Source organism: Monodelphis domestica, chromosome 3, assembly GCF_027887165.1.
Source record: "Monodelphis domestica isolate mMonDom1 chromosome 3, mMonDom1.pri, whole genome shotgun sequence".
Taxonomy (NCBI): domain Eukaryota; kingdom Metazoa; phylum Chordata; class Mammalia; order Didelphimorphia; family Didelphidae; genus Monodelphis; species Monodelphis domestica.
Window position 1 is genome coordinate 346,338,401 of NC_077229.1, and position 14,183 is coordinate 346,352,583.

Genomic DNA, 14,183 nt, shown 5'->3' on the forward strand with positions numbered 1-14,183 from the left:
TCTAAGACAGAAAATAAGGGTTTAAAAAAAATAAATATATGGACCTCCTTAAATATATATTTTATAGATTACCTGATAAAAACCTCAAGTCCAAAGAAATGCTGCCATTGTTAATTAAAGATCAAATAGTTTTGAAATGCAAGTCAATTAGAAAATGATTTATCAGAACTCATGTATATATATATGCCATGTCATGAGAACACATTTATTGTCTGGTATGAGATTATCCGAATTTTTCTAAAAATGTATTTCCAAGGTTGAAAATGCAATGCCTATTGGCAAGGATATTATTTTGTTAAGTTTAGTGGTTGCCATAATTTTCCCCAAAATTGACAGTATTGTGATTATTACAGGAATTCCGCTATTATATCTGCCCTTTCTTGAACATAAGCACTTACACAATTAGAAGATAAGGAAAAAGTATTTAATAGTTTCCATATGCAACAAAATAGGCTTATAGACAAAAGGAATGGATTAATTTATGTAATGTAATTACCTTGCTTAAGAACTTCCCTCATACCATACAAAATGAACAGAAATCAGAATGCTAATCAAGTACATATAATACCTTTCTAGTGGAATTAAAAATGGAATTAGAAGTGGAAAATGACCCTTATGGGAATATTATTTGGATGAGATAAAAGAAATCTTTTTGAATATTCTTTAGAGAAAGCACATTTCAATTACTTTCCTTACAGTTACACAACCCTTCCTTGTATGTGTGTATAGCTCAGTAATGTAGTAAATCAACTGTTAATGAATTGAGGTGACATTTCTGTGGAGCACTTCCAAGGAGGGTTTTTGTTTTTGGAAATTTTTTGGCTGTGACGGATATGGGGTTAAAACAGGTTTTATTCTAGGGCATCATTTTTTGAGCATGTATGAATAATATGAAATACAACCAAAATTAACCATGTTTTGTCTAGCTGATGAATTAAAAGAGGTGTAAATTAGAAGTTTGGTCCAGTCTGAGAATTGGATTAGAATCCTGATTCCACAGTCTACTTGAGATGAAATGACCAACAGAACTACTTTACTTGGTATGCAAGTACTCAACAATGATAATATTCTGTTAGTGTGTACAAGTTAACTTAGGCTACTAACATCTCGGCCTTTTGTAACTATATGTTTATATTCAGCTTAAAGTTTTTAAGGAAATCTAGTGAAGTTAAATAACATCAACACAAAAGAGCACATTAAAGCAGTAGCATCAAAAACAAGCTATTTCAAATGAAAGTCATGTATACAAACATGCTTGTAAGCAAACATCTGCTTTAAAAGTTGGAGCTTCATTGAACAGTCCATTTGTAATGTTCTAAGGCTTTTTTATCCCTATCATAAAAGTTCTTTATACATGCAGGTTATACACAGAATTTACATTAAACCAGTTTGTGCTACAGTTTTTTACAGCAGCAAAAAGAAACTATTATGGTATGTTGCATCCTGGTGAAAGTAGTCAGCAATCACAGTTTAAAGTCAAACAAGTTCAGTATCTAAAGAAAGATGTCTTTAATTTTGTAATAATAAGAGAGGCCTTCTGGGAAATTCAAGAGCCAGCAAAAGACACAAGACCATTGCACGTTGATTTGATTTTTCCAATATTTGGACAAATAGTCAAATCAATTACAAATTGAATGAGTCTTGTTACCAATATGAAAAAAGGAGTTTTGATATTACTAAAAAAGCCTTTCCTCATATTGGCTTTATAATGGGGATGGGGCCACAATTCAATCTAATGTACAGATGATGAGACATTGAGCAAAGATTGCTATATGACCGAGAAAAATAGAGGCCTAGAACATCACATGTGAATGGTATACGGATGCTTTTCTTTGTCTCTCTTTTGGAAACTAGCTGCTCATAAGTTTCCATATATATATATAAATATATATGTATGTGTGTGTGTCTGTACATTTTTCACTAGTATTACTCTTTTGCCTCTGTGTTATGGAGGGGATCCTGGGTGCACAAAGTTATTCCAACATTGAATAAAACCTGGTGAGTTCTACCAAACTAAATAAAGAGTTAAATATAGGCTAAGGAACACACTATATCTTGTCTGAGGACAAGGCTAGTTGATCGCAGATTTTGGCCACTAGATGGATTGTAATCATGTGTGAAAGGAATGCCTAATCCAACAAAATTAAAGATCCCTCAAATATTTGAGAAATTGTGTATGTAGTGAATATTTTTTTGTTCTAAGATTTTTATGTCTTTTGCTATTTAAATGATACAAATTAAAAAAATAATTCATTTACACTGTCAATATCCACTGGTCTTCTAGATTTGAGTTTTTTAAACCTCTGGCTTCTTACTTTGCAACACTCTATCATCACATCTATCACTGGGGAACTAATGATGTAGAGGATGAAGTGCTGAGCCTGGAGTCAGGAAGAACCGAGTTCAAATACAGCTTCAGACATTTACTAGTTGTCTGATTTGGGAAGGTCACTGCTTTTTCAACAGTAAAAGGGAGGTAATAATGGCACCTACCTCCCAGGAGTGTTGTGAAGAACAATTATTTTTCAAATGCTTAGCACAGTGCCTGTTACAGAGTAGGAGCTATACAATGCTAGGAGCTGTTGTTCTTTTTGCTATTTCTGTTTCTACATGGAATGTAGTAGAGATTAGACAGGATCTAGAGTCAAGAGGAACTGGGTTTGAAACTTGGTTCTGCCACTTAACTAGCTCGGTCACTTAATCTCCTGACCTCAGTTTCCTCACCTACATAATGAGGGGGCAGGTTTAGATTGCCTGTCTACCTCAAAATTTATGATGTCACAAGCCACAGGTTTATCTCAGAGTAAAAGTGACAGTCTTATTGCTAATTCCAATAGATTTCCTCAATTATTCTTAAATAGGCAGTCTTTTATTTTTTTAAGATTCTGCTTTCATGAAAAAATAGTAAATATCTATATGTGGAATTAAAATCCATAGAAAATTGATCAATTTCATCGACTCTTATTGTTGCCTGAAGCTCATAAGAGGGATAGCTATACTGTGAAATATATTACATTTTATTAATAATTTTTTGGGTTGCTGTGTTTTTTCAACTGAAATAAAACTTGATCAATTATTTAAAAACATTTTAGTCACAAAGTAGAAAGTTTGTTAATTACATGCATTCATTTTGGCACAAATATACACCTGTTCTGTTTTATATTTTTCTTTAATCATCTCTGAAATTTCTTAATGTCACTCTTAGAATGAAACATTCCCCTTTCAAGGGGAAAGCAAGGAGGTAGTTTATGTAAATAAAGTTTCCAAACTGAAGCAAAGTTTTGGTACATTTTTGTTTTTTGAATCAGTTTGGATATAACACTATAGAATTTCAAAGTAGAAAAAAAATTACAAATCAAGTATGCAAAACCTTTTATTTATAATAGATCAACATATTTGACATGAAAGGTAGCCACTTTCAATTTCTCAGGAATGCCTAGAACCCAACAGTCCCCAGGTAGACTAATTATTCAACAATTATTTCACTCGAATGGTTTCATAAAGGATTTGCCTATGGTGAATTCTTCACATGGTTGCCTACAATGTGTAACAAGCCATCTCTCACATGAAATGAGTGTTTTCCAACTGCTCCAAAAGTTAAATTGTTAAAACATTTTAGACAGCACAAGAATCAGCTAAGTGCATTGTGTTCAATCTGTAATTTCTTTTAATTATTAAAATATCCCCCATCTTTCACAAAAGTCTTACACACCACACTCTCCTCACTGGGCCAATCAATGGCAACCTTCTACTCATAGTGTCTTCTATCCCCAAACTCATGTTACAAAAACACAGACTGTAAAGTTCTAGTGGAATTGCACAATGACTTAAGACTATACACAAAGGGTATTTGAAAAAAAAAATACAGACTGACTTCCAAAGGCAATGAAGGAACTGTCCAACAAAAGTGGTAATTTGGCCACGTCAGTTTTTACAAAAAAAGAAAACCTTCTGCCAAAGTCCAAACTTTTCAGTATAGTTTTTTGGAAGGGGGCAGGGAAGGTGTAGTATGTGGAACTCAAAGATATTCTCCAAAATAATAGTTTTAAGAGGATAACATCTTCAAGAAAACATTTCACGTGAACATTAAACTCCTAGTCTAAAATAGTATTTCTTGAAATATGCTGACTTGGGGGATAGTAGATAATTATTTCATCTTGACCTGAAATGAACCTCTTTCATGCATTTCAATTTATTACACATCAGTTGCAAATTCACCTTGGCTACTGGGCAATGTAAAAGTATAACAATTAATTCCTCCATTCCTCTATGCTTATCTCCTCAGAAAGTTGATTATATGTAGTGTTTGAAGAGTTTGGTATAGCACTTAAAGAGTATACATAAAAGCTCTGAAATGCTGAAAGTTTCTTCATTATCTATTTACTGTAGGATCAGGAACTCAAGTTCACTCCAGCATTCTAAAGAAATGCTGAATGAATGGAGTGCAGGACACTTCCTACAGTAGACACAAACTTAATTCCAAAAGGCACAGAGTAATGCTGGTGGCTCTTTCTAGTCAGTTTAGAAACAATAAAAAGTCTGCATTATTCTTTCATAATTTAAATACATAAGTAATCTCCACTTTTATTACTTCATAACAATGACTTCAAATTTACATTATTTTAAGTACCATTGTAATAGCTCAGTGTATAATACAGATATTTGCTCATATCCCTTCAGAAAATTAAAAAAAAAATCTTTTCACTCTTTAAAAAAAATTATGCGAAAAGACAAGAACACAGAACAGGGACTTGATACAGACTATTAAGTCAATTTGCTATCAACCACAGTTTTAACCCCAAAATTAACAGATACACAGCAATAGTCAAAAGCAGTGCAAATATCTTTGGAGGTTAGAATAAAATTATATACTGCAAGAACAAAAACAGAAGAAATAAAAAGGCAAGTACTTCAAGTACAAGGAACCAGTCTGCTTGAGGTCCATCTTAGTGTCTGTGTACTGGGAATTTCCTTTCTTTTTTTATTTCTTCCTCTGAAACACATTGGCCAACATGGCACCAGATGTTGTCAACTGTCCCATTTTGTTCAAAAACTTGGTCTTTGTGTCTTCACTTACTAAACTTGCAGCAATCGACATGGAACTAGGAAAAAAAGTCATAATATTTCATTCATGATAACAGATTAAAAATAATAGATTTTGACATTTTTCAACATGACCTATGAAAGCACATTCTGAAATCAGTACTACTTCACATTGCTCTAACTACTATCAGGATTTACTAGCTATCTTATTGCTGATGTTTATTAAATTTGCTTAGTTTGTTAATTCACTTTTCATGTGTATGATTCTTAACTCATTTGGTGCTCCTCACCTCCCCTGAAATTGCCCAGTGTCAAGGATGTTCTCTTATTATCTATCTGAATATCCATCATGGACAGGGCCTTGTATGTAAAATATTCAATAAGTACTTGCTGTGTGACTAATAATAAGTTGCAGTTTTCTTGAATGAATTTTTATAGTAAAGTTACAGAGCAGAAACGTTTAAGAACAATTACATTAAAGGCCAATATATGACTGCTGGGTTTCACATATCTGTGTTCATATTTTGTATTTATAGGGCACGTTTTGTAATATAACTACTGAGCATTTTTTACTACCATTACTACCGCTCCTGCTACACTGTTGCTACTATTACTACTACTCCTAATCCTCTTCATCACGCAGCATAATCTTGTAGAATTAAAAATCCAGGCCAATCATATATCTACAGAGCATAATATTATTTGTTTGACGGACCAAGTGTTGTAAAGGCTGATATTAATTTTAAAGTTATAAATTACAACTGCAATTTTGGAAAAACTAAGGAAAGCAATTCAGATCTAAAACCTCTGAAAACAATCAGATAGGAATAATCAAATATTTCTATAATCACAAGTTTATTAAATATATTATTATTATTAAATTATTATATATATAAAATATAAATTATTAAATATATGGGTAATACATGTCAATTGTATATATCTGTACACCTCAGATTCTGATTATAAAATAAACCTTAAACCCTTGTCATTAAAATTTTTGGGATATAAGGAATACTTTTTTGGAGAGTTTTTTTTCCTCAAATGAATTAGCACATTGTTAGTCTTTAAATTAAAAAAAAATCCTTACCTTCTGGCATAGAATCAATACCAAGCATTAATTCCAAGACAGAGGAATGGTAAGGGCTAGATAATTGGGGTAAAGTGTTTTGTACAGGGTCACACAGTAGTGAAGAGCCTGAGGCCAAATTTGAACCCAGGACCTCCCCCTTCTTACACTTTATCCACTGAGTCACCTAGTTGCCCCTCAGTATTAATCTTTGAAACAACATGTCTATGACAGCATGACAGCAGTTAATCTAAGGTTTGTAGAAAGATATTTATCCTAGCAATCAAATAAGTCAGCTGGTTAACAAGAATTGATTACTGTTTCCAGGTAGGGTCCTAACCCAGCTCCTAGGGAGGCTGAAGCTTGGTAGGCTTTGGGGTACTGCAGTAGGTTGTTTTAATCTGGTGTCCAGCATCAATATGATGACACCTCCCCTCACACCAGAGAGGGGCTAGGGGAAAAAGGGTATATCATGAGATTAGAGGGTAAAAGATTTGAAGCTGAAAAAATCTCTTCAAGGTCATTTAGTCCAAATCTCTCATCTTATTAATGAAGAACTAGACTTAGAAAGGCTAAACGATTTGCTTAGGTCATAGTTATTTAGCTTCAAAGCCAGGACTCAAACCCAGGTCTTTTGAGACTATCAGGCCAACTCTCAATATTGTCTCAATTTAAAAAAAATGGGATATGGCAGCCAACAAAGTGAAAGAGAGGCAGAGTGTCTAGGATTAGGAAAGTGACAGATGTTCTCACTGGACTCTATCCTGGTCAGCCTACATGAGGGATGCTAGGTTAAGTTTTGAGAGCTGTATTTCCAAAAGGACCTTGATAAACTGAAGGGAAGTCAAAGGTGTGACCAGGATGGTGAAGAACTGTACAATGATTCTATGTGAAGAGTGAAAGAGGGACTTCCAGGTAAACATGGCAGCAGTCTAGATGTAGGACTCTTCCTCTCCTCACCATCTACCGATACAGACTACCTCAAAAAGCCCCAAAACTCCAAATCATATGAATGAAGGGACTTTACAGTAGGGCGCAACATTGAAGGTACATGGCATTTGGACATTTCCACACCATAAGGAGGTGAAAAAGCTTCCACCAAAATGTGAGCTGATCCACCCTCCCCCACCCCACCTATGGAGTCAGAGCCAGTGTGTGCTAGAATCAGTGAGTGAGGGGCACCTCTGGTGCGAGTTAGGGGCACCTCTGGGTCCTTGGTAGCTGAAGAGTATAGACTGTGGGCACTAACAGGGATATTGCACAGAGAGGGGCAGCAAACAGTGGAAGCTGAAGAGACTCAAAAAGCTGGACTCAGCCAAAATCCTTGCTCCATAGCTCCTTACACAGAGAGCCTGCCCATCCCACTCAGATTTCTAACAGGAAAGGAAAGGAAGAACTACCACAGTAATGGCAAACAGTGCCCAGGAAAAACAACTTCCCAACACCAAGAAAAACAAGACAAGGGGGTTGATGCTGGATAATTTTTATGGAGGAAAAACCCAGGCTACAGAGGAAATACAAATAAATGCATCAAAATCTTCCCCCAAAATGGAAATTGTCCACAAGCTTGAGAAGAATTTAAAATGGAGCTTATCAAAAAGATGGAATCCTTCTGGCAAGAAAAGTGGGAAATAGTTCAAAAAGAAAATAACAGTTTAAAGGACAAGAACTCCCAATTGGAGAAACAGCTGGAAGTAACGAAAAGCAGGATAGACCAAACCGAAAAGGAAAATCAAAAGATTATAGCAGAAAATCAGTCCTTAAGGACCAGAATTAGAAAATTGGAAGCCAACAATCTCGCAAAACAGCAAGAATTAATAAAGCAAAGTCAAAAGACTGACAAAATAGAAGAAAACATAAAATATTTCACTGAAAAGATGACAGATCAGGAAAACAGAGCATGAGGAGATAATTTAAGAATCATTGATCTACCTGAAAACCCAGAAATAAGCAGAAATCTTGATGTCATACTACAAGAAATTATCCAAGAAAACTGCCATGATGTTCTTGAATAAGGAGGCAAAATAGACATTGAAAGAGTTCATATAACACCCTCTACACTAAATCCTCAAAAGACAACTCCCGGGAACGTAACTGCCAAATTCAAGAGCTTCCATGCTAAGGAGAAAATTTTACAAGAAGCTAAAAAAGAGACAATTCAGATATCAAGGAGCACCAATCAGGATTACAAAAGATCTGACAGCTTCAACACTAAAGGACTGCAAGGCTTGGAATATGATATTTGGAAAGGCAAGAGAATTGGGTCTTCAACCAAGGATCACCTATCCATCAAAACTGACTATATACTTCCAGGGGAAAGTATGAGCATTCAACAAAAAAGAAGATTTTCAAGGATTTTTAAAGAAAAGACCAGAACTAAGTGGCAAGTTTGATATCCAAACACAAAGATCAAGAGAAATATGAAAAGGTAAATAAGAAATAGAGGGAAAAGGGGAAAAAGTTTTTTTTTATTCAAACTTTCTTCTTTAAGGGCTTCAATAAGATCAAATTATTTATATTAGTATATGGGGAAAATGTTATTTATAACTCTCAAAAATTATATTCACTATTATAGTAATTAGAGGAATCATTCATAGCAAGAGACTGGGGTAATGAGTACTATAAGATGATATTCAAAAAAAGAAAAAGGGAGGGGGATATTGAAGATGGCACGAAGAGATACGTGAAGAAATAAAATAAATAGGATACTCTTTATCACACAAAGATACACATGGGAAAGGGAGGGGAAGACTACTTTTATAAGAAGGAGAGGAAGACAGTGCTAATAGGTAATACTTAAACTTTATTCTTAGTGAAATCAATTCTGAGAGGGAAGAGCATCTAGATCCACTGGGGTACTGAATTCTAATCTTACCCTATAGGGAAAGTAAGAAGGGAAAACTAAGGAGGTTAGGGGGGCAGGGAGAAAAAAAGGGAGAGAAAGAGAGGGGGGAGGGAACTTAACAGACCCTGAAAAATAAGAAGGGAACAAAAAAGGGAGGGGGTAGAAAGGGAAGCTTATTAAGGATGGGGATTAGGGGAACTGATTAAAAGCAAACCACTGGATTAAAAGGATATAGCAAAAGAAGAAAGGACAGAACTAGGAGAGGATATAAAAATGCTGGGGTATACACAAGTGGCAATCATAACTTTGAACATGAATGGTATGAACTCACCCATGAAATGAAAACAAATAGGAGAATGGATTAGAAATCAAAATCCTACCGTATGTTGTCTGCAAGAAACACACTTGAGGCGGGTAGATACTCACAAGGTTAGAATTAAAGGTTGGAACAAAATCTATTGGGCCTCAACTGATAGAAAGAAGGCATGAGTTGCAATCATGATATCTGACAAAGCCAAATTAAAAATAGATCTGATTAAAAGGGATAGGGAAGGTAACTACATCCTGATAAAAGGCAGAATAGACAATGAGGAAATATCAGTGATCAACATGTATGCACCAAATGGTATAGCATCCAAATTTCTAAAGGAGAAACTGGTGGAAGTTGAAGGAGGAAATAGATACTAGTGGGAGACCTGAACTTACTACTATCAAATTTAGATGAATCAAATGAAAAAATTAATAAGAGATGTGAATGAAATCTTAGAAAAATTAGATAACAGATATATGGAGAAAAATAAATAGGGACAAAAAGGAATACACCTTCTATTCAGCAGCACACGGTACATTCACAAAGACTCACCCTGTATTAGAGCATAAAAACATGGCAAACAAAAGCAGAAAAAATAAATGCAACCTTTTCAGATCATAATACAATGAAAATAATCAGTAAGGGTACATGGAGAGGCAAATAAAAAATTAATTGGAAATTAAATAATATGATTCTCCAAAATTGGTTAGAGAACAAATCATAGAAACAATGAATAATTTCATTGAAGAAAATGACAATGATGAGAGAGCCTTTCAAAATCTATGGGATGCAGCCAAAGCAGTACTCAGGGGGAAATTTATATCCTTGAGTTCATCTGGTAACAAATTAGTGAGGGCAGAGGTCAATGAATTGGACATGCAAATCAAAAACCATGAAAGCAAACAAATCAAAAACCCCCAGATGAAAACTAAAGATCCTATAAATTAAGGGAGAAATTAATAAAATCAAAAGTGAAAGAACTATTCAACAAATAAATAAGACTAGAAACTAGAATTTTGAAAAAACAAACAAAATAGACAAAGTACTAGTCAATCTAATAAAAAAAGGAAAGAATTAATAGTATCATAAATGAAAAGGGAGACCTCACCTCCAATGAAGAGGAAATTAAAGCAATCATTAAAAACTATTTTGCCCAATTATATGGCAACAAATATGGCAATCTAGATGATATGAATGAGTATTTATAAAAATATAAATTGCCTATATTAACAGAAGAAATAGAATCCTTAAATAATCCCATACCAGAAAAAGAAATTGAACAAGTCATCAAAGAACTCATTAAGCCTGATGGATTCACAAGTGAATTCTATCAAACATTCAAAGAACAACTAATCCCAATATTATACAAACTATATGACATAATAAGCAATGAAGGAATTCTACCAAATTCCTTTTATGACACAAATATGGTACTGATTCCAAAACTAGGCAGGTCAAAAACAGAGAAAGAAAACTATAGACCAATCTCCTTCATGAAGATAGATGCAAAAATCTTAAATAGAATACTAGCAAAAATAGCAAGTCATCACGATGATTATTCAGTATGGTCAGGTGGGATTTATACCAGGAGAGCAAGGATGGTTCAATATTAGGAAAACCATCCACATAATTGACCATATCAACAAGCAAACCAACAAAAATCAAATGATTATCACAATAGATGCAGAAAAAGCCTTTGACAAAATACAACACTCATTCCTATTGAAGACCCTAGAAAGTATGGGAATAGAAGGGCCTTTTCTAAAAAATAATAAACAGTATTTATCTAAAACCACCAGCAAACATCATCTGCAGTGGGGATAAATTAGACGTATTCCCAATAAGATCAGGAGTCAAACAAGGATACTCATTATCACCTGTTATTTAACATTTTACTAGAAACACTAGCAGTAGCAATTAGAGAAGAAAAAGAAATTGAAGGTATTAAAATTGGCAATGAGGATGCCAAGCTATCACTCTTTGTGGATGATATGATGATCTACTTAAAGAATCCTAGAGAATCAACTAAAAAGCTGGTGGAAATAATCAATAACTTTAGCAAAGTTGCAGGATACAAAATAAACCCACATAAGTCATCAGCATTTCTAAATATCTCCAACACATCTCAGTAGCAAGAATTAGAAAGAAAAATTCTATTTAAAATCACCCTAGACAATATAAAATACCTAGGAATCTATCTGCCGAGACAAACACAGGAACTATATGAACACAACTACAAAACACTTTCCACACATTTAAAACTAAATCTAAACAATTGGAAAAACATTAAACTGCTCATGGGTAGGATGAGCTAACATAATAAAAATGACCATCCTACCCAAACTTATTTACTTATTTAGTGCCATACCCATCGAACTACCAAAAAAACTTTACTGATTTAGAAAATACCATAACAAAGCTCATTTGGAAGAACAAAAGATCAAGGATATCCAGGGAAATAATGAAAAAAAAATGCGAAGGAAGATGGTCTAGCAATATCAAATCTTAAACTATACTATAAAGCTGTGGTCATCAAAACAATATGGTACTGGCTAAGAGACAGAAAAGGAGGATCAGTGGAATAGACTTGGGGTAAGTGACCTTAGCAAGACAGTCTATGATATGCCCAAAGATCCCAACTTTTGGGACCAAAATCCACTATTTGATAAAATCTGCTAGGAAAATTGGAAGACAGTGTGGGAGAGATTAGGTTTGTATCAACATCTCACACCCTACACCAAGATAAACTCAGAATGGGTGAAAGACTTGAACATAAAGAAGGAAACTATAAGTAAATTAGGTGAACACAGAATAGTATACATGTCAGATCTTTGGGAAAGGAAAGATTTTAAAACAAAGCAAGAGTTAGAAAAAATCACAAATTGTAAAATCAATAATTTTGATTACATCAAATTAAAAAGTTTTTGTACAAACAAAACCAATGCAACCAAAATTAGAAGGGAAGTAACAAATTCAGAAACAATCTTCATAACAAAAACCACTGACAAATACTCAAATTTATAAAGAGCTAAATCAATTGTATAAAAAAAAATCAAGCCATTCTTCAATTGATAAATGGGCAAGGGACATGAATAGGCAATTTTCAGTTAAAGAAATCAAAACTATTAATAAGCACATGAAAAAGTGTTCTAAATCTCTTATAATCAGAGACATGCAAATCGAAACAACTCTGAGGTACCACCTCACACCTAGCAGAGTGGCTAACATGACAGCAACGGAAAGTAATGAATGCTGGAGGGGATGTTGCAAAGTTGGAACATTAATGCATTACTGGTGGAATTGTGAATTTATCCAACCATTCTGGAGGGCAATCTGGAACTATGCCCAAAGGGTGCTAAAAGACTGCCCTTTGATCCTGCCATAGCACTGCTGGGTTCATACCCCAAAGAGATAATAAGGAAAAATACAAGTACAAGAATATTCATAGCTGCGCTTTGTGGTGGAAAAAAATTGGGAAATGAGGGGATGCCCTTCAATTGGGGAATGGTTGAACAAATTGTGGTATATGTTGGTGATGGAATACTATTGTGCTCAAAGGAATAATAAAGTGGAGGAATTCCATGTGAACTGGAATGACCTCCAGGAATTGATGCAGAGAGGAGCAGAACCAGGAGAACATTGTACACAGAGACTGACCTACTGTGGTACAACTGATTGTAATGGACTTCTCCATTAGTGGCAATGCAGTGATCCTGAACAACTTAGAGGGATCTATGAGAAAGAACACTATCCACATTCAGAGGAAAAAGTGTAGGAGTAGAATCATAGAAGAAAAACAACTGTTTGACTACATGGGTCAAGGGGGATATAGACTCTGGGTGAACATCCTGGAGCAAACATCAACAACATGGAAATAGGTTCTGATCATGGACACATGTAATACCCATTGGAATTGCACGTGGGCTTCAGGAAGGGTGAAGTTAGGGGGAGGAGGGATAGAATACGATTCTCGTAACCAAGGAATAATATTTTAAATTGACTAAATAAAATAAAATCAATCAAAAAAAAGAGTGAAAGAACAGGAAGTTTAGGATGGAGAAAAGAAAACTTAAGAGGGCCATGATGGCCAGTCACAGGAGCACAGATTTAGAGTTGGAAAAGGCCACAGGGCTCATCTTGTCTAGCTTTCATTTTACTGATGAAAACAGCTGAATTCTGGAGAGATAAAGTAACTAGCTCGAGGGCTCACAGTCAGTAAGTCACAGGATCACTGATCTAAGGATAGATAGGATCATGGAGGTCATTTAGTCCAAGCTCATTTACAGGTAAGAAAACTAAGATTGAGCAAAATGTGGACCACCATTTGTTGGATATACTGAATAGTGAATTTCTAACTGTGTGTGGTATGGATTGGGTCATATTGCTAAAAGATCTGAGATTCTGTGAAAAATACAGGCACTCCACAATACCTTGCATAATCAGTACATACGTTGTTCATTTGTTTCAATTGTGTCTGACTGTAACCCCATTTGGGGTTTTTTTGGTAAAGTTACCAGTTTGCCATTTCCTTCTCCTATTCATTTTACATATAAATAAACTGAAGTGAAGGGGTAAATGACTTGTCCGGGTCACAAAGCAAGTGGCTGATCAGATTTAAAGACATCTTTGTGTTTCCAGGTCCAGCTCTCTATCTCTATCTACTGTACCAATAAATAGCCCTCACTTAATGAATAGTTTTGGTATTACTTTGGATTATAGACAATTCAACTCCCCCAAACTGGTTTCAAAGATAACTGAGAAGTATTTTGTACACCATTATGAAGAACTTTAATGAACTATATAAATTGCCAATGTAATAACTTAGCTTAAGAAATTGTTCCATTTTAGCCAGTCTCTAAAGGGAAAACTTCTAAGATAGGGAAATAACAATAAAGGTGAGTGATCATTTCTCCCTA

At 34.7% G+C, this 14,183-nt stretch overlaps 1 protein-coding gene across 8 annotated transcripts in view; it reads right to left on the reverse strand.

Moving 5' to 3' along the window:
- Positions 1-3,360: 3,360 nt before the first annotated feature.
- The window catches only part of RELCH (RAB11 binding and LisH domain, coiled-coil and HEAT repeat containing), a 146,460-nt gene continuing 135,637 nt past the window's right edge, over positions 3,361-14,183 (reverse strand). For 7 of the 8 annotated variants that reach the window (XM_003340611.4, XM_007486853.3, XM_007486852.3 and 4 more), the window contains one exon: positions 3,361-5,102. In XM_003340611.4, the coding sequence (XP_003340659.1) occupies positions 4,982-5,102 (121 nt within the window). In that variant the 3' untranslated portion in view covers positions 3,361-4,981. The remainder of the gene's footprint in view (positions 5,103-14,183) is intronic. The other variant, XM_016431436.2, reaches the window with a different exon arrangement.